We start from the raw sequence: 23,711 nt of genomic DNA, 5'->3' as shown, positions 1-23,711 counted from the left end.
CTTGTCTGAGTGGGGCTGTGGGCCGCTCTCCAGCCGGATCGACCTCAGGGGGGCTGTCTTGGTCGTCATGTGTCAGGATGCCTGCCCCACCCCTGTGTGTGGGTTTTGGCTGTGTAGTTGGGGGCCAGCTGAGCAGGGGAGGAGCTGAATGGACCCCTGCTTGGAGAGTACCAGCATAGCAGGGCTGGGCAGCCTGTCAGAAACCTGGGGACAAGGAGGAGGCAGCCCTATGACGGATGTGCAAGCAGAAAAGAGCTTCAGGCAGTAAGAACAGTGTGTGCAAAGGCCCTGGGGCCAGAAAGCTGGCTTGGGGAGGCTGAGAAATAGAGAGGAGGGGAGCGAAGTGCACTTCCTATGGTCTCGGTGGGGGGCTGGGGGTCCTTGAGAACTTGGGGCTTCTGATGGGTGAATGGCTAGGGAGACATGCAGGACTCCTGACCTGCATAGCTCCCTGTCCTGAGAGAGCCCATGGCCAAGGCCTCAGAGGGACACTGGCCATCCTGGGGTCACTGGCCAGTGGGGGGCATCAAGGGGTCCCTGAGAGCACCTCCCTGCCCTGGGTGTTAGAGGAAGGGGCATTAGTGTGAAAGGCCTGGCTGAGGAGTGGCCCTCGGGGCCGGTTGTGAGAGGGGCTGGAGTGGGGTGGGGTACAGGCAGGCCAAGGCGGGGGCCTTGGTGCTGAGCCAGAGGCTGGACCTTCTGAGGAGCTGGGGCCTTCTGGGCTGTGGCTTGCCAGGCACGAGGCACGTATTGAGCACTTGCTGTGTGCGAGGCACAGCCCCAAGTGTTCACCTGGCACCTCCCCACGGCCTTCGGCTGAGGTGGGTGCTCCCGAGAAGCTTCCATCCTCGGATTAGCAGGCTCAGGTGGGAGGCCGAGCTGGCCAAGGGGGCCGGGGGGAGCGCACCCATGGGTGAGCCTTGGCTCCAGAAGAGGGTCTCGGGAGGGTGGCCTCCTCCTCTGTCCAACCCTGGCGGGATCTCACAGTGATCCTTACGTCTGGTTTAGGGCTGGAGCGGCTGTCAGCAGTCCGGCTCTCCGTCACTCCTGGGGATTGGAAGTGGCAGTGGGCCCGGGAGGCAGAGCAGTTTATTAGGGGCGAAATTAGATTCCAGGTCCTAATGGACGAGGCGGGCAGGAGGCTTCTGGGGGCCGGGCGGCGAGTCTGGACTGGAGGGCCTGCTGTGGCCTCACGCTGGCTGATGCTTGCTCAGCCTGGGCCCCGCTGGGCTTCTGGGCCACCCAGCCCCCAGGGAGGCACAGACGTACTGTAGTTTCTGCAGGGGAGAGGGTGCTCAGGCTCTGCGCCAAGGGGCCACAGCGAGCTGCTCCAGGGCCTCCATTCTCCCATCTGTAAGATGGGTGAGAGCGTGTTCTGCCTTTAGTCATGCGCCTGGCACATAGTAGCCTTGCTGTGAATGCTAGCCGGTGGGCGGGGTGGGGGGGGCTTGCTGTCAGAGATCCTTCCCCACCTTCCAGAGAGCAGCCGGTCAGGGCTGGGGGCAGTGGTGTGCCTTCTCCCATCCCTACTGTGAACTCTTAAATGTTTATTTCATTACATATGGAAATGAGATTAATAGCCCCAGCCATCCCCTGCCTTAGTCTTTGGGGGCAGCGAAGGCGTCCAGGGTGTGGGCCCGGCCGCAGGGGCTTTTGTCCTGCCTCTGCTGAGCACCCTCCCTGTTGACCCCAGGAACGAGGTGGCGGAGGCTCTGCCCTGTTTTTCCGGAAAGTAAATATTCCGTGCTGTCAGATGGGACGAGGGTGTGGGAGGGGAGACGGAAGCAGAGGAGTGTCTCCGTGGAGGTGGGGGCTGCCCCCCCTCAAGTGCAGGGGCAGGCAGAACACACATGTGCACACACGTGCACACCGGGCACACACCTGCTCGGTGCTCCCCACGACCGGCCGACCTGCGCGTCTCCACCGCCCTCCGTCCCTCGTCCCTCCCGTCAGCTCCTGTCTGCTCTGGGCCCGGCCCTGCGCCGGCGCCCCATGCCTCAGAATCCCAGCACTCAGACTCCTGCCCGGCCTCTCTGCTCGGAGCTCAGGCTGTGGCTCAGGTCCCTCCTGACGTCTGGCTGAGGTCTCTCCTGCTGCTGGGTGAACACAGTCCGCTTGCCGTGGGCCCCGGGCGGCGCTGGCAGGCACCCAGGCTGGGTGCGCATCAGACGAGGGGCTTGTCCCAGGTGGTGCTCCCTCTCCGGGTGGCCCCTTTCCTCACTGTTGAGGTGAGCGCCGGCTGAGGCCCTTCTCACCTCCCCCCACACCTCGTGCCTCCCATCCTGGCCCCCGGAACCTGGGGCTGGCGACTGGCTGCTGGAGACGCTTGTCTCCTTGGCAACCGCTGCTGGGGGGATTCACAGTGATAAGCCTTCTCGGGCTGTGGGCGAACCACCCCGTCCTGGCCCTGGGGATGCCTCCGTTCTTTCCCCGCATCCCGGACAGTCCCCAGGCTGAGAAGGCCCTGCAGAGAGCAGGCTCGGGGGAGCCTTGCAGCTAAGGAAGGGGGCTCCCAGCCTCGGGGCGGGTAGAGCTGCTCACTGTCCCTGTCAGGTGGAAGCTGACTAGCATCCTGGGCCCGCAGAGCAAAGATTTCTATCTGAGTTTCTGCTCACGAGCGCATGGGGGGTCCTCCGCGGCCTGGAGGGGTCCGCACTCTGAGCACATGGCGTGCTTCTAGGGGACCCACGAGGGTGCTGGTGGTGGTCCCTGCATGCCACCTCTCCCCACACCTCCCCCAGGGGCCAGGAGTGGGAAGAAGCGTCCCTTCCTGCCATAGTCATCAGGAGCAGAGACTGAGGGAAAGGCCTGCGCAAGAGAAGGCAGGAAGAACATGGCCACTTTCAGATCCCTGAGCGTCAGCGGCAGGAAGCTGTAGGTCTGCCCAGGGCCCCACACCTGCAGCCAGGTGACCCCCACGGGCTTCGGTGATTCTCCCCTATTGCCCTGCAGGAGGGTGGCACCTGTGTCCAAGCTAGCCCTTCCCCCAGGCTCCCCAGGGCTGGACCCACTCAGGTGTCTGTGTCACCGAGGACACTGTGTTCGGGCCCCCTACTGGCTTCCCAAGCCTCAGTTTCCCCATGTCTAAGATGGGCATGAGTGTGGATGTCACCAGGGAGCTGGCGGGGGCTGCGGTCCCCAAGGTGCCTGCAGACAGGAAGGTGCCTGGAAATAAACCTTCTCCGTTGTTCAGCTCCGTGCAGCTGGGGGTGGGGGACGTAATCGCCGTTTGGAGGCCTTCCTCTCTGGATCTGGGGGGACCTAGTCCTGGGCCTGGAGGTTCAGCTCAGTGGGCCGAGCCCTCTCTCCCTGGGGATCTGCTCGTCTTCGCTGCGGCCTCACGCCCTGCCTGCCCCCTTCCCCCGCCTCTTCCGGAGCGTGCACCCCCAGCCCGCCTGCCGTCTGTGGCTGTCTGTTCTAAAACCTCCGAAGAAGGGCATCTCGGGGTCGGCTCCGCTCACCCAGCCGAGCGGGAGCGTTCCCATTGTCCGGCTTTGGGCTTTTCTTCTCCGGAGTTGTTCTGTGGCTCTGGACCTCCCAGCCATGGCCTGCTGGGAAGGGCAGCCCATCCACAGAGCACAGCCAGGCCATTCCGGAATGTTCCAAGATGCCGGTCAGAGCCGCCCACGGGAAGCAGGGCTGACAGGGCCTGGTCGCCTTGGGACTTGGGCTTTCTCTTTTTCACTTCGGGGGAACGTTTTCTTACAGCATGAGTCTGAGCGTGGAGTCCGACCTCCCCCTGCCCCATTCTCTCGTCTGGTCAGACTTGCCCTCTGCTGAGTCCCGGAACACGCATCTTCCCTGTTTCTGGGCGCCCCCTTGTGCTCTTCCCTTGTCCCCTCTTGGCCCCACCCACTCCTCTTCACCTTCATGGACACCTCCTCAGGGAAGCCTGCCAGATTGCACGTCTCCCCTTGGCTCCCTGCATCTCTGCACTGAGCCAGGCTGGGTTGGGTGCCCTTCCTCCCGTGGGTGATACGTCCAGCCCCTGCCATCACCCAGGACTCTAGGGTCCTGACCCAGAACCTGGAGCCTCTGCGTCCTCTGTGCCGGGCAGATCCACCCTGCATGTGTGCAACTTCCCCACTGACTGAGTTGAGAGAAAATACCACCAGGCAGAGAATTACAAATATATACATAAAGCACATGGGATATCTGGATGTTTTTTTCCAGGGCTCACTTAATTGAATAAATTGTCTAATGAAAGGAAATTAATTGTGGTTTTGAAATGTGACTGCTTCTTCGCTCACGTCCTGTCTGCGCGGCGGGCTCTGGCTTCTCCTTCTTTATCTGCCAGTGCCTCTCTGTGGGCGCTGGGTGTGCGCCGGGCCCCCTCCCCAGACGCGCTCCCAGGGAGGGTCTTAGGGGCGCACGGGGCAGGGCTGCCCGAGGTGCGCCAGGACCCGGCCGAGGCTCAGAGCTGCTGGTGCAGCCTGGCTGGTGCCCCAGCAGGACCCCAGTGGACCGGGTGGGGCTGGGCCTGCGTTAGCACCCGAGTGGCTGGGCTCCGGCTGGACCGTGCAGCAGCCGCCGCCTGCCACCTGGGAGCCTGGTGGTCTCCACTCCTGGGTGGCAATAACACCCAGGAGGGGAGTGGTGTGCGGGCCCCTCTCTAGCTCCCCACACCACATGCTTCGTGCCCCTCAGGAGCCCTGGACCTGGCCCTTGGCCTCAGGCACTCTGTTCCCCGAGACCCCAGCCTCACACTGTCCCTCTCGGCCGGACCCCCTGGCTGCTGCGTTGGATGGGGCCTGGCGTCTGCGTTAGCTGCACGGTGCCTCCTGGCTCCCCTTTTCGGGGACTGACGGGCCTTCTGTGCACCCACCAGGCAGGACCCAGATCTGGCGGCCAGGGCCCTGGGTGGGCGTTCGTGAAGGACCGTGCTAATTGGAAGACAGGCCTGTTCTGTTCCTGAGCCTAGAAAGGGACGACTGTATGCAAGGAAGAGGACACAGACCTAATGAGGGACGTCCTCGGGGCAGCAGGCGTTCCCTCTCCGAGTTCTGGGGACCTTCCCAAAGCCCGAGGCTGCTGAGGCGGGGGTGGCGGGCGGGGTGGCGTGCAGCCCTGGGGGGCGCTGCAGGCGTGGGTGCGGGGCTCGGCCCCCCTGTACCCCTCTGTGCCGCCGCTGACCGCCCTCTGCCTCGGCCCCAGGTTCCTGCTGGTCTTCTCCTGCCTCGTGCTGTCGGTCTTCTCCACCATCAAGGAGTACGAGAAGAGTTCGGAGGGAGCGCTCTACATCTTGGTGAGCCCCTGGTGGGACGCGCGGCCGCGGAGACAGTGGCCGGCGGTCTGTCCCCCAGCCCCTTGCTGCGGAGCCTCTGACCCCCAGACCTGCTCCTGCATGAGCCTTGCCTCCCCTGCAGAGGCCCCCGTCCCCTCCCACCCGTGGCCCTTGCTCTCCCGGCTCCAGCCTGGTGGAGCCAGGCCCGTCCAGCCTCCCCTGCTGACATTAGCGAGCGACCTTGAAGTGTCCACTGGCCTGACGGTCACAGTGCCCCCACCTGCTTCTCCCCTAACACCCAGTCCGCCCTGCCGCCCCTCCCTGTGTCCCCGCAGCGTCTGACAGCCCACCCCAACCCCATCCCGTTCCCACCTGCTCGCTAGAGCTTGAGGGCCCAGGAGGCCCCCTCCCCGGGAGATGTGGGGAGGTGTGGGGTGTTCCCCGAGGACGTGGGCGTGGGGCGGGGGCTGAGAAGCTGACAGCAAATGACAGGCTGGGGCGGGCGCCATGGCAACCACAGTGTAATGTCTTTGTTGCTGTTGGTGATGGAGGGGCTGCGGGAGGAGGCCGATCCTGTGTAGAGGGAGCCGCAGAGCGCACTCCCCTGCCGGCCCTGCGCTCTGGCTTGGGGTGTTTGGGCCTCAGGGAGGCCACACCCCCTTGCAGTTACCTGGGACCCTTCCTCAGCTTTGACCTCTGTGCCCCACCAGCTCACGCTGGACGGACCCCGCACAAACACCTGCTCACACTGGGCGGACCCCCCCACACTAACCCCTGCTCACACTGGACGGACCCCCCCCACTGACACCGGCCCCCCCGGACGGGCCATCCCCCCTCCCCCCAGCAGCGGCTCGGTCCCTGCCCTGCCCCGGCCGGCACGTGGCTCAGTGCGGCCTCTCCTGCAGGAAATCGTGACCATCGTGGTGTTCGGCGTGGAGTACTTCGTGCGGATCTGGGCGGCGGGCTGCTGCTGTCGGTACCGCGGCTGGCGGGGGCGGCTCAAGTTTGCCCGGAAGCCCTTCTGTGTGATAGGTGAGGCCGGAGTGGGTGCAGGTCGGCTGCCAGCCCCGGAGAAGCCGAGTGTGCATGCTGGCCCGGAGGCAGGCCGAGACTGCGGACTGGCTGCTTCCGGAAGTTTCTTCCACCTGCCCTCTTGGCGTCCGCGCCTGTGGTGAACACCGCCTGAGCGGCGGGAGGAGGGGAGGGGGGCGGGACAGCTGCTGCCCAGGGCAGGGCTGGGCGGGGTGGACAGTAGTGCTGTCCCCTTGCTGGCCCTTTGCATGTGCCTCCCGTCCGTCTGTCCATCATCCTGGGGGCCCCCTCGCCTGCAGCCAGAAATGGAGGTGCAGGGGGCCAGCCCTGCCTCGAGCCCCGCCGTCTCCCGCAGACATCATGGTGCTCATTGCCTCCATCGCCGTGCTGGCCGCTGGCTCCCAGGGCAACGTCTTCGCCACGTCGGCGCTCCGGAGCCTGCGGTTCCTGCAGATCCTGCGCATGATCCGCATGGACCGGCGTGGTGGCACCTGGAAGCTGCTGGGCTCCGTGGTCTACGCCCACAGCAAGGTGAGCGGTGCCGCGTGGGTCCCAGGCCCTGCTGGATGGGGTCCAGGTCAGGGCACACAGGAGCCAGCCCACCCCCGCTTTCGCGGCGTCTTCCCGTGAGCTGCGCGTCCCACTCGGCTCTGTCCGGAGCAGCCGCTCCGCAGCGTGCTCTGCGGTCGGTGGGTGCGCGGGGTCGGTACCTCCAGACACCGGCCCCTGGAGGCTGGGCTCGAGGTGGCCGTGTGAGGGGCCTGCAGCCCTGCGCCCCAACAGGAGCTCGGCGATCCTCGGTGTGTGAGCCCTGAGCTGGGGGCTTGGTTGGTGGACAGGGCGGGTATCGGTCCCCAAAGTGCTGAGATGCTGGCCCCCCAGCCCCTCCAGGAGCCTCCTCCACGCTCAGGGAGATTGTCCCAAGTGCAGCCTGAATGCTTGTTGATTGCTGGGGGAGCGCTCCAAGCCTGGGGGACGGGGTGTGCTGGGCTTCCGCGTGGGGGGCGCCCAAGTCCAGGGACCACCCAGCGCTGGGACTAGAAAACCAGGCGCCCACCCCCCGCCCTGTGCCCAGGGCCACGCAGCCCAGCAGGTGCTGGCCTGGGCGGCCGGGGGCTCTGTGGGGACACAGTCCTGCAGACTCCGAGCTCATAGCACGCCTGCCCAGGGTGGTGGGCCCTCCGCGCTGCCAGGGATGGGTTGGGCAGGACGCTGCCTGCTGGGGCCGGGCGGCTGTGACGTGAGCCTTTCTTCTAGGAGCTGGTGACTGCCTGGTACATCGGTTTCCTGTGCCTCATCCTGGCCTCCTTTCTGGTGTATTTGGCTGAGAAGGGGGAGAATGATCACTTTGACACTTATGCTGACGCCCTCTGGTGGGGCCTGGTGAGTCCTGGCCACTGGGGTCATCGTCCTTCCCTGGGGGTCTTGTCCTGCCCACTGTCTGCACCGCCCCCCCTCCAGGATGTGCCCTCTGCCCCCCGGGCATGGACCCCAGGAGGGCTCTCTCCGGCTGGAGGTGTCTCTCTGGGGCCACCTGTTGGCCAGTCGTAAGCAGGATGCCCAGGCTGGCAGCGGTGGGGGTGCATGGCAAGCGTGCAGGTGGACAGAGGCCCAGCTCCCAGGGAGCCTGTGCCTGGCTCTGGCTGGTCATCGACCTTCCTTCCTTATTGGCCACCTGTGTGTGAGACCTCTGTGCTGGAGGGGAGGAGGGGGCGGGAGGGACAGGACAGTTTGAAAAAGGGACACCGGAGCCCCTGGCTCTCCTGGGCTCCACCTTCCAGGCTGCCCCACCCAGGGGAGGTCTGGAGCCTTTGGACCCACAGCCCCTGCTCACGGCCGCCCAACTCCCAGGCTCCTGGACGGCCCCTCTCCTGTCACCCGCCTCTTCCTGGGCCACCTGAGTGGGGACGGCCCCGTGTCTGTGGAGTGTGCCTTGGGACCAGGCTGAGCCCTGCGGGCTTCACCCCCAGTAGCTGGACGGAGCTTGGCCCAGCTTCTCCTGGCCCGTGCCCACAGATGTCCCCAGGCAGGGCGCTGGAGGGTCCCTCCTTTGTGGGGCTCTTCCTGAGGGAGCTGAGCACTTGGCCTGGGGGTGCATGGAGGGTCGTACGGGGCCACTGCCTCCTGGGACTCTAGACCCCCTTCCACAGAAGCTGGCTGTGTGGCCTTCGGCAGATACTTCACATCTAACGGGGAGAAGGAATGTGTAGCTTTTCCCCGCATTTAAGTGAGAATGCAATTTATTTGTAATTATTGTATTGATTGCCGGGAGGCCTGGAATCTGTCCTCTGATCCAGCTGTGCGGGAAGCAGCGGGGGCGGGCCCTGGGCCAGTGGCTGGTGACGCGGCCTGTCCCGCCCCCGGCCTTATGCATGGACCAGTCCTCCCATCTTTGAGAACTGAATCGAAACTCTTATTTGAGTGTTTGACTGAAGTAGTGCTTGCATAGATGTAAACAGGACGAATAAACAGTGGGCAGGTAACAGTGAATGTGCAGCCCCTTCCTGACTGTGGGGAGGCTTTTGTTGGGGGTTTACCTCCATATTCCCAAATTACATGCTTATGCTGCTGTTCCCCGATTGAAGCGTTAGACCTTAATTATCCACTTGGTGCTGTGATAGAGTGAGGTTTGGCTCCTCCGCTGTCCTCGTCATTCTAGAAAGACGTCCTGCCTGAGCCCCCTTCCCTCTGCTCTGCAGGCCTGCACAGCTATGGGGGGGCCTGGCCGGTGTTGGGGGGTCCCCGCCCTGGGTCCCTCCCAAGCCCGCTCCAGTCTGCCCTCACTTTGGAGGAGCAGGCCGATGGCTCTGAGACCTGAGTGTCTGTGGAAGTCCCACTTCCCTGCACCCCAGCTGCCGGGGGCCACTGAGGGTGCGTGGCCGTTCCCTGCGGGCACTTTGGGGACCCACTCCCATGCGCTTCTGGAACGGGGACCTCAGGGAGGCGTCCTCCTGTGCACGTGCTTTTGCCACCTGGACCCCCGAGCCAGTCCGTCCCCCTCCCTCCAGGCCCGACAACACCAGCATGGACCTCAGGACCTTGGGACGTGTCCTCTGGTTCCTCTCAATTTCCTCATGTGTTTGTCCAGCTCCTAGGAGACCTCCCCAACCTTACGTCTCAGCCAGTTTGATTTTCATTTCATTTTCAAAATTCCTTTGTTTTATGGATAAGATTTCTTCTCTCTGTGGGAGGATCTTGGTGTCTTTGAGAAGATCTGCCCCCTGGAGGGCTTTCTGCAGAGCTTGGGTCCACCCGCACTGTTGCCCTTCTCATGTGGTCTGTCCCCTGGCCTGTCCCACCCCTGCCGGTGTGTCCCCCTACCTGCCCGTCACCCTGCCGGCCCGTCCCCCTGCCCGTCCGTCCCCCTCCGGTCTGTCCCTCACTCCTGCCCTGGAGTGGAGGAGGGGCTCGCTGGGGCTGGGGTCTGGAGGCGCCTCCCTTCGGCTGGGGTCTCTCACCCAGACTCCCGTCCCACGAACTCTGGGTTTCTTCCTGCCTCCTGGCCCTGAGCCCCGTCCTCCAGGTCCTGCTCCTGCCCTTGGGGCTCCTTTCCACAACCTCAGCTGTTACCCAGCAGAGTTTTTGGAGGGAGTGGTGATTTGAAGTGTCTTTTGTCTTTTTTTAAAATACACTTATACTGAAAACCTTGGTAATCGCACTTGGTGAAGTTCTGACCAGGGGATTTTGTGGTGAGGAGTGGATCCCCTTCTGGCCCACGCCCACTCCCGGCTGCCCTTCCTCATTACTGGTGCCTTTCCAGAACCTTCTGCGCAGGCCCGAATGGGGACGGTGCCCTGTTTCTCACTGTGTGCACACAGGCCCAGAAGTCCCTGCCGTGATTTATCCAGTGTTGTTTCCCAGACTCCACGGTGGGGGTTAGGTGGGCTCTGTGCACTGGAGTGTGGGGGGCGGCCCCCGGGGGCGCTGGCAGATGCCCGTCCCCATTGGCAGGTCTGGTGGGAGCCACCTGGGGCTCGCCCCGTGGGCAGCGGGCCCTCCTGTGTGCCTGAGGCCCCTGTGCATGGGCATTGGCCTCCCCGCTGTGCACCAGGGAGGCCCGTCCTGCTCCCCCCATTGCGCTGGGGCAGCTGACGCTCCAGCCGCACCTGGGGGAGGGCCCTTCCCGCACTTCTGGCCTCTGCTTCTAAGTCACCCTCCGAAGGCCCCCATCCTGTCTCCGTCGTCTGTCCCCCGGCCTGTGGTTCCTGCTCAGCCCCATCCCTGCCCAGCTGCTGGTTCTTTCTGGGCTTCCTGGCTGCTGCCCGACCTTGAGCCCAGAGCGGCCGCCCGCCCCCTCCGTGGGAGGCTCTGACGGGTGTGGAGTGGGAAGAGAGGCTCCCGGTGACCCCACACCCTGCCCTGGAATGTGGGGCAAGAGGAGGGATCCGGAGAGTTTGGGGATGGTTGTTGCAGGGATGAAGGACGGGGATGCGGGCCCTGGCCTCACTGGGCCTCGTGTGGGTGGCGTGGGAGGGCTGGCCTCTGTGCCTGTCCAGCCTGTCCTGAGGGCAGCTCTTTGTGGAAGACCCCTGGGCGCTAGGAAGAGCGTCCAGGTCAGGGTCATGGCCTCCACGGTGGTCGCTGCCAGGCCTGGCTGAGTGACCAGCCTTGCTGTCCCACAGATCACCCTGACGACCATTGGTTACGGGGACAAGTACCCCCAGACCTGGAACGGGAGGCTCCTGGCTGCAACGTTCACCCTCATTGGCGTCTCCTTCTTTGCTCTTCCCGCGGTAAGTCCTGCTGCCCCTTCCTGCCCTTGGTGGGGGCCACGTGCAGCCCCAGGCACCTGCCCACTTGGGTCCATGGGACAGGAGCACTGCTCCCAGCAGGGTCCCCAGCACCCCAGGAGCTCGAGGCGGCAGGTCTGGTGCAAAGAGGCGCCCTTTCAGGGCTGCCCTGGCTGGGGGCTGGTGGCTTCCGTGACACACCGTGGGAGCACTCTGACCGTCCTCAAGCTGTGGCATCTGTCGGTCACTCTTGGGCCTCCCAGCCCTATGGGACTGGCCAGTAGGGTCCTTGTGGCCAAGAGCAGTGCTTTGCGGTGACACGGATCCCTCGTCAGGTCTCTAGGGGACCCTCACAGAAGGGGCAGGGCAGAGGGGTGGCTGGTGGGGGGACACTGCTCTCCCACGTGGCTGCTCACCAAGAACCTGGGCCTGCACCTGCTTCAGTGTGGACAGTCAAGAAGGAGGATGATCTCTGGGTCCGGGCGTGTTCCGGGTGGGTGCTGCCATGCTCCTGCAAGTCAGAGGTTTCCTTTACCCTGAATCCAAGTGTTCTCCCCCAGCTAGATCCCCACGTGATTAGGGACTGAGGAGGTGGGGAGGCAGAGCCCACGAGGCCCCCAGCATGTACAGGCCAGGGTGGAAGTGGGGGCTGTGGCCCCCGGCACATGGTCTGACTCTGATGACTTGCAGGGCATTTTGGGGTCTGGCTTTGCTCTGAAAGTTCAAGAGCAACATCGGCAGAAGCACTTTGAGAAGAGACGGAACCCCGCGGCGGGCCTGATCCAGGTGAGTCCAGGTGGGCCCCCCCGGGACCAGGGGAGTTCCCGGCAGGCTCCTGCCCCGTCTGGGAGTGGAGCCCCGGTGTCTCCCCTGTGTGGACGGGCCACAGCCCTTTGCAGGAGCATGGTGGGCAGGGACGTCAGGGCAGTGTGTTGGGAACCAGCACAGAGGCCTGAGGCCTGCAGTTGTGACAGCGGGGGCCGTGGCCGTTGTCCCGTGTGGGCCGGTGTGCTGGCTCAGCCATGCTCCGTGGAGACCCCACTCAGGGAGCCACGCAGCCCATCCCACTGCCTGGGGCTCAGAGGCCCCTCGGGGTCCAGCTGTACTTCCTGAGCTGGGGCTCCCGAGCAGCAGGCTGCCCGAGGGCCCCTCTCCAGAGCTGGGGAGCTGGTGGACACAGCCCCGCCCTCCCACGTCTTTCCTTTTTAAAGATGGGGTCGTCCTCGGGGGCATCCTACTTCTCAGTTCTCAGGAACTGAATCAAAATCTTACATCAGCCAGGGGCGTGCGCCTGAGAGCTGCCGCCCAGCTGGGAGCGTGTGGGTCTAAATGCCCCTGCCGGCCCCCCCCAGCCCTTCCCCCCCCCCCCCCCCCCGCCCCCCCCCCCCCCGCCATCTGCCCCCCGCCCTGGGGCACTCCTGACGTGGCTGCTGGTGTCCGGGGAGGCAGAAGTGCACCTCGTTCTGGAAGTGTGGTGGTTTGCTTTGACCTCTGACAGCCCCCAGAGCTTTACCTGGAAACTGTCTGAGGGCTGGAGTGGCCGCCGGGCATGCAGACGGTAAAAGGTCACCGGTGGACAAATATCAAAGGAGTAGCGGCATGTTTTTGAAAAACTCATCTCTTGTTTCTTTATGTGATTTAAAGGATGAATGCACGAGGCAGCATTCATAGAGCCCCATTTCTGGCTCCCGGCGAATCGGCCGTGATTGCTAGCGGTCACAGCACGGAGTGGGGGGCGGATGGGGGCGGGGAGCAGAGCTTGTGAGCTGTTGTGGAGAGGCGGGCGCGCATTCAGATTAGACTCCTGTGGGTGTGAGACGCCAGTCGTCATCCACAGGTGACATGCAATAAACAGCTTTTAAAACTTCAGGAAAGGGCAAGGGAAAACCTGACCCCCCAGGAAGGCAGTGGGGGGGGGCGCTCAGAAGCACACGCAGCAGGAGGCCTGTCCGTAACCACGTTACACGGACATGGATTGAACTCTCCCAATCGAAAGGCAGAGGGGGAAGAACAGATTTAAAATCTACCCGGCCATATGCTGTCTGTGGGAGACTCACCCCAGGCCCCAGGACAGTGACAGGCTGAAAGTACAAGAAAGGAGAGAGATGTTCCCCGGGAACCGTGGCCTCCGAGGGCCACGGTCTAGACTGCGTCCGACCCTGTGACGGGAGACAAAAAGGGTCAGGACACGTTGACAGAAGAGTCGGTCCACAAGGAACAGTGACAACCACGTACACACTAACGCAGGACCCCAAAGTATATGCAGCAAAAACTGACAGAATTATGGGGTGAAACAGACGTTTGTACGATAAGAGCTAGAGACGTGGACGCCCCACTCGCATCCTGGATGGAAGAGCCCAGGAAGCAGAAGACCCGGTCCAGGAGCCAGCCGCACCTGCAGACATCCCTGGGACAGCCCAGCGCGTCTTGCCCGGAGCACAGGGAACATTCCCCAGGATGGGCCATATTTGGGGCCACAAAACAAGTCTCAAACCACGGTGTTGCAAACATCCAACGGGAAAGAATAGTCTCTTCCACAAATGGTGTTGGGACTACCAAATACCCAATTTTAAAAGAATAACGTTAGACTCTTAAACAGAATTAACTCAAAATGGGTCAAAAACCTAAATATAAGAGCCAAACTCTAAGGTTCTTAGAAGAAAACAGGTGTAAATTTCCATGGCATTGGTTTCTCAGATAGGAAACCTAAAGCATAAGCAAAAGAGAAAAAAATAAATACATGGGACTTTATCAAAATTAAAACGTTTTGGGGGCACCTGGGTGGCTCAGATGGTTAAGCGTCTGCCTTCGGCTCAGGTCATGATCCTGGGGTCCTGGGATCCAGACCCACATTTCTCCCTCTCCCTCTGCCTGCCGCTCCCCCTGCTTGTAGTCTCTCTCTAATAAAAAATAAAAAATATTTTAAAAATAAAATACAAAACTTTTGTGCTTCACGGGACACTGTGAAGAAAGTGAAAAGCTAACCCACGGAATGGGAGAAAATATTTGCACGTCATATTTCTGGTAAGAGTCTAGTATCCAGAACACATAAGGGACTCCCACAACTCAGGAGCAAAAAGACCAATTTAGAAATGAATTTGAGCAGACATTTCTCCAAAGGAGACCTACGGATGGCTAATAAGCACGTGAGATAAATGCTCCCCACCATTTGTCATCAGGGAAATGCAAGTCAGAACCATAACGAGGTGTCCTCACACCCCCTGGGGCGACTGAAGTGAGAAATGTAGGAAAGAACTGGAGGGGATGCGGAGAAGTTGGAGCCCCGGTGCCTGGTCGCGGGGCGCGCGCCTGGTCGCGGGGTGCAAGCGGCGCAGAGAACGGTGGGGTGGTCCCTCGGGGGTCTGCGTTACCTGAGGACCCGGCAGCCCCCGCCCCCCGTACAGACCCCAAAGAACTGAAAACCGATGTTCAACCAAAACCTTTTCCACGATGTTTGCAGCGGCGCTATTTCCGTGGGGGAAGGCGGAAAGCAGCCGCGCGTCCTGTGCGTGAACAAAATACGGTGTTCGGTACAATTGAACATTATTCGATCATGAAAAAGAGCCAAGGGGTCTTGCAAAGGTCTTGATACCGGTCACCACAGGCCGGTCTCCACAGGCCGGGCGTTGTGTGGTCGCGCGGAGCGGGGACGTCCAGCGCAGAGGGCGGGGCGCAGGTGGGCGCAGGTGGGCGCCGCGGGCTGGCGGGGGCGGGGCTCCCGCAGACCAGCTGTGAGGGCGGCTGCGCAGCAGCGGAAGCGCACCTGTGCGTCGAGTAGCCCGCTGAGGACGGTCCGGGAGCCCAGCAGCCGGCGCTGCGCTCAGGCTCCCTCCCTCACTGAGCACCCCGCCACTGCCCGGGGGGGGGGGGGGGGGGAGGAGCCAGGCGCCCCGGGGAGCTGGGGAGGAGCTGGGGAGGAGCCAGGCGCCTGGGGAGCTGGGGAGGAGCTGGGGAGGAGCGCGGCGCCTGGGGAGCTGGGGAGGAGCGCCGCGCGTCCCTGGCTCTGCCCCCTGGCCTCGGTACCGGGGGTCACCGGTGTATATACCCAGTGTGACGTACCCCTGAGGGTTGGGGGAGCAGGCGCGACCGCCAGGACAGGTCACAACCACCAGTGGCAGGGAAGGCAGGTCAGGCTGGCTGCAGTGGCGTGTGTCCGGCCTACAAAGGGTGAACTGAGGCTGGCGGGAGCTGGGCCTGGGGGGCATGTGCAGGGGCGGGGAGCGCAGGGAAGCGTCTGACCCTCGCCGCTTCCCCTCTGCAGTCGGCCTGGAGGTTCTACGCCACCAATCTGTCCCGCACGGACCTGCACTCCACGTGGCAGTATTACGAGCGCACTGTGACCATGCCCATGTACAGGTACCCGCCGCGGCCGCCCGCGTGTGCTGCCTCGCCGGGGTTTCATTTTCTGTTTGTTCTGAAACCCCATTTTTTGTTACTCATGATTCCCATCGATTTTTCTTTTTTTTTAAACAACGTATGTACTTTTCAAGGAGTTCTGTGTGTGATTTATTTCGCAGTATTAATTTTGTTCTTTGTTTTATAGCTCGTGGCTCTTATTTCTCACCTCCATCCACCCCTTTGCTTAGCTTCCTTGCTGTCGGTCGCATTGTTTGTGAGCATTGCGAAGACAGGCCCTCCTCCCCAGAGCTCCTGGAGGTAAATGCCGGCTGCGTCTGGCGGTGGCCCACAGTGTGGAGCTCCGCCCCGCAGGGCCGGCCCCAGAGTGTTGGAAGTGGAAGGGTAACCTTGACCCTGTTCTTCGGCGAGGACAGTGTGGGGGAAGGGACATGTCGAGGCCCCAGGGCCAGGAGACCCCTGCCCGGGGCTGCAGGCCCCCCCACCCCCGCACAGAGCACACAGACAACACACAGGTGCCCTGCGGTGGGAGGAGAGGGCCGGAAGCCCTCCATGGGGGCCGCTGGTGGAGGCCGAGCCAGTGGCCCCGGAGGCCGCGGGGTCGCCAGCAGGCAGCTTCCCACCTTTTCTTGAGGGCGGGTGGCAGCCCAGAGCGAGCGTGTGGCCACCCCCAGGGTATGTCTGTGCTAGGCTCTGGCTTAGAACAAGGTCTGAGGTGAGAGGGGCTGGGGACCCTTGGGGTGAACACCACCCTGCTGGCCTGCCCTCGCCTGGGGGGTGAAGCTGAGCCCTGGGGCTTCCCAGCCCAAGGAAGTCCCTTACCTGCCCTAGAGGTTTCCACCCTAGGCTGGGCAGCCGGCGTGGGGTGAGGTTCTAGGCTGGGCCAGCGTCCCCCTGAGGATCCCCAAGTCCGTGGTGGCCAGGCAGGGGATGTGGTCCCATCCCTCCTTCAGCACCCATCCCACCGGGCACTTTCTGGAACACTCCACTTTGGGGCACACACCTTCCCTGGGAATGCTGAAGGCTCTTGCTTTCCCAGCCCCGTGCCCCAGCCCTCGGGCCTGAGCAGGGCGGACCCTCGTGCTAATTTTCTTTGTTCTGTTGTTTCCCCCACTTTCCTTGACCATTTGGTTCCTTTTCTTTTTCTTATCCCGTTCTTTTAAAATTTCCGTTCTCTTCCCTTTGTGTGTGTGTGAAAACACTTGAAAGCTCGCAAACTCAAACCTACGGGGCCTCCAGGTAGGAGATGCATGGGACGGACAGCGTGTGTGGTGTGATTGTTCTCTGTCTGGGGCTGGTACAGGGCTGCCCCGAGCCCCCCCCCCCGGACTGCCCCCCTGGTCTGCAGAGCAGGGCTGCTGGCCAGCACCCCTGCACCCGTGCCCAGCCTGTGTTCCCCACGCCGGGCACAGGCACCGCCCTGCTCTCCCCATGGCCCCTGCCTGGAGCCCGGTCCCTCTCTGACCGTCCCCGCCCCCGTCAGCTGCTTTCTCAGGCTGGATCCGTCTGTCCTACTTTGTCTTCTGTTCCTTGTCCTGCTTCCTGCCTTGTCTCAGTCCCCGTGTCCCTCCCCTGCACCTCTTCCCCTGCCCGCAGGGCACAGAGCTGGTGGAGATGGGCCTTCCTCCATCCCAGCTGGGGGAGGGCACCCCATTCCCAGCAGGCAGCTGGCCTCTGGTGCTGCTTGGGTTTTCCCTCTCTGGACCTGGGAGCACCGAGGGCCTGTGGTCCTTGTGTGCTGTCCGGGATCACTGTGTCTGCACGGGGCAGGGGAGGGGGGCGTGGAGCTCTCACTCCTGCTGCAGGGAGGAAAGGGGGTCACTTGCCCAGAGTGGGGGTGCTGAGCTGCAACAGGAAGTCCTACCCCACGCACAGAGCAGCTCCTCTGTAGGCCCTTCCCTGAGGGAGGGGTGCGGGCGGTGCTGGGTGAGGGCATCCACACACAGGCCTGCAGAGCGAGGGTCCACCCTCTCCCCGTGTACACCGAGCCAGGGGTTCCTGGGCAGAAGCTCTTGGCCTGTGGCGCCCTGCGTGGGAACTGTGTTAGACCGCTTACCCTCTGTTCTCGGAAAGGAGAAGGGTGCTGAGCCCCACGGGCATCTCCACCCCAGCATCTGCCTTTTACTGGCTGCATACCCCAGAGGCCTCGCTCAGAGGAGAAGGCGGGCGGGGGGCAGCGTCCTCCCCTGTATGCTGGCCCTGGGCTCCTGGGGCTCCAGGCTGCCTGGCAGTTGGGGGGTACCCTGCTTGAGGCTCCTCCTACCCTCCCTTGGTCCATCTTCTTCAGCCAGTCCCAGGCCCTCCCCACCTCGGCCTGGGGGACTGGACTCCGAGCCGGTCCCCTCGGAGCCGGCTGACCCCTGACCAGCCACTGCTCTGTCCTGTGGGATGGCCCCCGACACGTCCCCTACTCCCTTTGGCATACTGCACTCTCGTCCTCCACGACCACCCCCGAAGGGGTGGGGGCCATGTGTGTGGCCCTCACGTGTGGTGTGTGCACACCCCTGCCCATCCGTGTTCCGTGCCCTGCTGCTGTGTGTCCAAGGCATGACATCCTATCTGCGTGTCCCTAATCTTGGACCTGTGTGTGTGTGTGGGGGGGCTGTCCAGGGTCTCTGCTGCAGGCCCATGGGTGGGTGGTTGAGGGGCAGTGGGGAGGCAAGTGTCCCCTTGTCCAGCCCTGGGGCCTCTCCTGTGCCCGTGGTGTGAGCCAACCTGACTGCCCACACCTCCTGCTTAGTCTTGGCCCCTAGGACTGGGCGGACCCTGGAGGAGGAGGAGGGGCAGGGGGAGGGAAGAGCGAGCAGGAGGGAGAGGAGAGAGAGCTCTCCAGAGGGAGCTGAGCTGGACCAAACAGCAGGACCCACGGTGGGGGGTGGCACTGGCGTCAGGAAGCTGGACGGGGAGGTGGGGGCACGGAGCAAAGCCAGAGACTAGGAGGCTGGCTGTCAGTGCCATGGCTTCTGGGGGGCAGCGATCCTTCGACTCTGGGGCTCTGGGGAGCCACTGAGTGACCCGCGAAGGCAGGGTGGGCTCCGGCCAGGTCTGCGGGCGGAGGGAGAGGAGGAGGCGGAGACCTGCTACAGGTGAGGCCGAGCTGTGCAGGGAAGTAGTCTGAGCACCAAGTAGAGGCTCAGACACTGTTGCTTGACCAGGGCCCACGGGCCTGGGCGGGTCAGGGGTCCCCAGGGTCAAGAAGGATAGAGGACAGGGTTGGGGGCTGACGCTGGGTGGGGGGTCTTTGAGCGTGGTTTTAAAGGAGCGCGTGGGATTCCAAAGCTGAGGGTTTGAGTGGGGGGTCCCAGAGAGGAGTTGGGGTCACAGAATAGATGAGAGTGTCAGAGCGAGGTGAAGGTGTCGCAGCGGGGTGAGAGTGTCACCGAGTGGGATGGGGGATCACAGTGGGGTCGGGATGACAGGGTGAGGGTGTCAGAGCGTGATGGTGTCATCCGGGTGGGGGCTGCGTCAAGAAGGAGCAACCAGGGCCTGGGGTCAAGTAGGACAAGGGGCGTTTGCTCAACATGAGATGAGAAGTGTCTGAGGGCAGAAAGTAGTGAGATCCTGAGTCAGGCAGAGGCTGGGTGAGGGATAGAGCTTGCCCCAGATGTTGGGACGGACTGGAGTCCCCCGTGAGGCCCCGGTCCTGTGGCTGGAGGTGGGGGCTGCTGGGGGTCTCCCAGGAACCTCCCAGGGTTTATAGGTCCCCTGCCTTGGTGTCAAGGTGAGGACTCGATTGCCCTCTCAGTTTCCATGAAAGTTCTGGCTGGAGCTGCCCAGGGGCCACCGTGGGTGGATGCCCAGCCTGCAGGCAGGGGGCTGGACATGAGCTTGTCCTCGGTGGGTGTGACCTGGTCTGGGAGGAGGGGGCATGGAGCAGAGCCGGGCCAGCTTGCCAAAGATCCAGGGGCTTTTCCTCCAGCTGCCCAGGCAGCTCATCACACCCAGAGTGGGCTTCTCTCTGCCCAGCAAAGCCCTTCTAGGACCCTGGCCCCTGCCCTGACTTTGGCAGAGGGCGTAGCTTTGCAGAGAGGGGTACTCTTTGCAACTGTACTGCCCCTTGGGGGTGTTTGGGGGTGTTCAGGGATTGGAGAGGGAGAAGGGAGGGTAGAAGGCCCCCCCACCTGTCTTCCGGTACCTTCTGGACCCAGTCCATGCCCTCCATGACAGCCTGGGGGCATTCCTGCCCCTCTGCCGTGCATGCTGGTCATGCCCACTGCCAGGGCCACGGCCCCTATGAAAGGCGCAGCCCAGAGGGTGCAGAGGGCCCCCAGGGCCACGGTTGCCGGGGAGCTCTCCCCTCCCTCTGCCTGGGACAGGCCACACCCATGCCCCCAGCATGACCACTGCAGGCACTGTGTGTGAAGTGGACGCTGGTGAGAGCCGGGGTGCGGGCCTCCCAGGCTCCAGCGGGCAGGAGCTCACTGTGTCTCTTCTCGCCGCAGACTGATCCCACCCCTGAACCAGCTGGAGCTGCTGCGGAACCTCAAGAGTAAATCTGGGCTCACCTTCAGGTCAGCAGAGGGGCTCCTGGGGGGTCCTCGGGAGGGGCAGGCAGCTACAGGATGCCCCGGGGTCTGGTGATCTTGGTGGTTTTCCACTTCTGCTGACTCGGTGGAGGCTCGCACCCCCAGAGGGTGGCCGGTTTGGGGGGTGGGTACGGGGGAGGAGCGCCAGCCCCACATCTCCCCGGAGCATTGGGTGGACGCGCCCACTATGGCGCTTGCTGGTTCTCTTGTAATCCCAAAATCTGTGGCTCTGGGGCGTGGGGGGCACAGAGCCAGGTGTGCGGGGGAGGAGGGCTCACCTGACAGGAGGGTGGACAGAGGGACGGCCGCCTGGGCCCCCATGCCCAGGGCAGCCCCCAGCGGTTTGCCGCCTCTGAAGAGCTGTCCGTGGGGTGGAGCCGCCGTGGGGGTGAGTGGTGGCCCTGGCCTCTCCCCCTGAGATTTGCCCACGCCCTGGAACCTGCGAACAAAACCTTATTTGGAAAGTCTTTGCAGATGTTGTTAAGTAAAGGATCTCCACACGGGATCATTCTGGATTAGCGTGGGCCCGGAGTCCAATAAGTGTCTGTATAAAAGACAGCCAAGATGGCCACACGAGGGGAGGCAGAGATGGGGGCATGTGGCCACGAGCATGCTGAGGCCTGGGTCCCAGGGCCCCTGGGGGTGACTGGGTCGTTTGTCACCAAGTGGGCTTTCCCCTGGGCCTGACTTTGGGTACTGGTGACCTTTATTCCTCCCTGTTCAGATGGTGTGTCTGTCCTGTTGTGTTTGGGGGCAGATCGCTGGTTTCCTAGAGGCGCCAGGTCCCCAGCTGGGGCGGACTTTCACCCCCAGAGTCTCACTCACACCCGGTTCAGATGACTGGGATACTGGGATCCTGGACTCTGAGTCGCTGAGCTTTTGTTGAGATTTGGACATAGGGCTGATGCCGTCATGGGTTGAGACTTTGGGGTGTTGGGGTGTAAGGGGCATAGAATGTAGTGAGTTGAATGGTGGCCCCCAAAAGATATGTCCATGCGCTGGAACCATGAATGGGACCTAATTTGGGGAAAGGGAAGGTTTGCAGATGTAGCTAAGGATCTTGAGATGCGGTCACCCTGGATTAGGGCGGCCCTAGACCCAGTGACACCGTGCTGAAAAGACAGACACAAAAGAGAGGCCGCGTGACAAGGAAGCAGAGACCAGAGGGACTTGGCCACAAGCTCCGGGGCGCCCGGGACCCCAGGGGCTGGGAGAGGCAGGGGGACCCAACCCCCCAGCCCTGGGGGCGGGGAGGGGGTTGCTGCTGAGCGACACCTGGATTTCTGACTTATGGCCTCCGGACTGAGAGGGAAATTCCCGTTGTTTGGAGCCACCGGATCTGTGGTCCCAGGGACACACAGGGATGCGCGGCAAGCAGCCCTTGGCGGCTGAGGTCAGGGCAGCTGTGGGATGGGGCAGCACAGGGCTGGGGTTCCCACGGAAGCCTTTGCACACCGTGTCCCTGGACCGCATGGAAAGGGGAGCCCAGGAGGTTGGGGCCGGTCCCAGCAGGACGTCTGGGCACGCCCTCCTGCCGCCTCAGTTACAGGTGTTCGGCCAGTGGCATCAATACACCAGGTGCTCTGCAAAGGTTTCGGGGGTGCCCCGAAGAGTCCACTCAGGCTCCCCTGCGGTCGTCCTGGGGATCCGCCGAGTGCAGTCCCAGCCTCCATCCTTCTATTCCTGCTCGTGATGAACGTTGCCAGTAGGCGTCATCAAGCCACGGGCAGGGTGGGCTGAGCGCGGTCCCAGGGCCGTGGCCATTCGCTCTTGGTGGGAGAACCACGCGGGGGAGAGTGACCCCGTGAAGCCCAGTGGAAAGAACCAGAGCAGCTGTCTGTCCCGAACACGGATTGTGGAAGCCGGACTCTGTTAGCATTTCCGTCTGCACTCACTTCCTCCGTGAAACATAGTTAATGTTGGTGATTCTCATTAAAACCTGGGGCCATAACCACTTCCAGAATTTCCTCTCTCCTGCAGGCCTGCCTCCTCGGGCCCTCCAGGGGCTCTTGGGGTGCGTGGGCCTCAGGTGGGCGCCAGGTGGGGCGGACCGTGGTGGGTGCCTGGCGGGCCTGCTGCTAACTGCTTTGTCGCTTCTGTTTAAAGGAAGGAGCCTCAGCCGGAGCCCTCTCCAAGGTCAGTGCCTGCTTGCCCCCTGCTGCCCGGGCACGTTGCCATGAGCCGTGCTGGTCCCTCTGTGTCTGTGCGTGCCCACGTGTGAAACTGTGTGTCTGGACCCCGCCGGCTGCGCTGTGGGCCCTTAAATCACTTTGCCTGTGCTCAGCAAACTTGTCCCACTGCTCCAGGGTGGGGCAGCCGAAGGGCAGGTCCCTCTGCCCGCCCGCCCGCCCAGCCTGGGGCCCCAAGGCAGCAGATCTGTGAACACCCCCACTCCGGGTCAGGGCCAGACTCTCAAGCCCTGTGTCCCGCCTCTTTGGTGGAGACGGACCCCCCCAGTTCTGTGTCTGCCTGCCCAGCCTCTGCAGGTGGGTTAGCTGTCAGGCTAGTTAGAGACCGGGGCCGTATCCGCGGGCAGAGAAGGGCGGACAGCCATCTGCTGTTTCCCTGTATTCAAGGGAAAATCCCGGCTATTTCATGACTGTCAAGTCTGGTGGACCCCAGCCTGCGTGTGTGTCACTGTGCTGAGTCCTCTGAGCCCGGGGTCCCCTAGCACCAAGTCCCCCGACCCCGGGCCAGAGTCCGGCTGCCCTCCGTGAGTGCCCTTCTGGACCGTAGGCGACTCAGCTGTCCACTCAGTTTGTGGAGCTGGAGTTAGGCTGAGCCCTGCCCTCCTCCGTCCCCCGAGTGCCCCAAAGGGGACTGACAGCCTATGTCTGGAATCAAAAAGAGTGACCCTGCTTTTGCTCCGAACGAGCCAGAGGAGCAACGGGGACGAACCCTTCACAGAGGCTCAGAAAGCTGCCAGGGGGCCAAGCTGCTTTACCCGGCATGGAGAGCTCTGTGCTCGTCATCAGGGAGGAGTGGGAAATGCGTGCCGGGCTCCGCCTGGCATGTGGGGGACCAGGGGGCTGCCTCCACTTCCTCAGGCCCCCGGGCACTTCCGCGTGCCGCACCCTGAGCCCGGGGGAGGCGGGCCTGCGGCTCTGCCCCGTCCACCCGAGGCCCCCCGGCCTGATGCGGCTTCTCGTTGCCCTCCCCACGACCCTCGTCTCAGCCTCTCTCTCTCTCTCTCTCTCCTGCCCTCCCCCCAATTTGGACACTCTTGCCTGCCCCCCCAAGTGCCTTTAATCTTGTCACTGCCCTTCTTGGGCCCCTTTCACGTCCGTCTGTCTTTGGGGAGGAGGTGGCTGACCCTGAAAGCAGGACTCAAGGTGAGGACACACGGGAGCCCTCCCCCGGGCTCTCCGGTACGTTCCGTGGCTCCCCTCTCCCTGCTTTCCGCACACCACTCCTCTGTCTCCTCCCCGTGTGTCGTGTGTCCCTGCCTGCCTGTGACCCAGTGGCTTCCCCGAGGACCAGCCTGGCCCAGCCCTCCTCCTGGCGGACCCTGGGCTGAGGCCCTGGGATGCACACTTATCAGCTGGGTGCGGGAGGGCGGCATTTCTGTCCCATCCCCCAGGGCAGCCGCAGACCCTCTCTCCGGCAGCCGGTGCATAGTAGGGATGCAGGAAATTGTTCTGCCACTGGGGCCCATGAGGGGGTGGGTCTGTCCCAGGGCTGCTGGGCAAGGGGACCCTGCTCTGGGAAGGGCTCATGGGGGTGTGCTCCCCCCGGCCCCCTGCCCCCGCCCCGTGGTGGGCGGGCGGTAGTGGCCAGGCCACTGCCTGCCACCTGTACCCCAGGGTCCTGCTGGCGCTGACGGTCTGGGCAGGTGGATGGGGT

At 63.2% G+C, this 23,711-nt stretch overlaps 1 protein-coding gene across 1 annotated transcript in view; it reads left to right on the top strand.

The window, feature by feature from the left end:
• Positions 1-909: 909 nt before the first annotated feature.
• The window catches only part of KCNQ2 (potassium voltage-gated channel subfamily Q member 2), a 36,523-nt gene continuing 13,721 nt past the window's right edge, over positions 910-23,711 (top strand). The window contains exons 1-12 of the mRNA XM_044919059.1: positions 910-913; positions 1,009-1,066; positions 5,155-5,245; positions 6,130-6,256; positions 6,612-6,787; positions 7,514-7,639; positions 10,879-10,989; positions 11,677-11,772; positions 15,248-15,342; positions 16,552-16,581; positions 19,785-19,853; positions 21,975-22,004. Coding sequence (XP_044774994.1) covers positions 910-913; positions 1,009-1,066; positions 5,155-5,245; positions 6,130-6,256; positions 6,612-6,787; positions 7,514-7,639; positions 10,879-10,989; positions 11,677-11,772; positions 15,248-15,342; positions 16,552-16,581; positions 19,785-19,853; positions 21,975-22,004 — 1,013 coding nt within the window. The remainder of the gene's footprint in view (positions 914-1,008; positions 1,067-5,154; positions 5,246-6,129; positions 6,257-6,611; positions 6,788-7,513; positions 7,640-10,878; positions 10,990-11,676; positions 11,773-15,247; positions 15,343-16,551; positions 16,582-19,784; positions 19,854-21,974; positions 22,005-23,711) is intronic.

The sequence above is a fragment of the Neomonachus schauinslandi genome, chromosome 10 (genome assembly GCF_002201575.2).
Source record: "Neomonachus schauinslandi chromosome 10, ASM220157v2, whole genome shotgun sequence".
NCBI lineage: Eukaryota > Metazoa > Chordata > Mammalia > Carnivora > Phocidae > Neomonachus > Neomonachus schauinslandi.
Note: the sequence above shows the minus strand (reverse complement) of the source record. Positions and strands in the feature narration are given on the sequence as shown.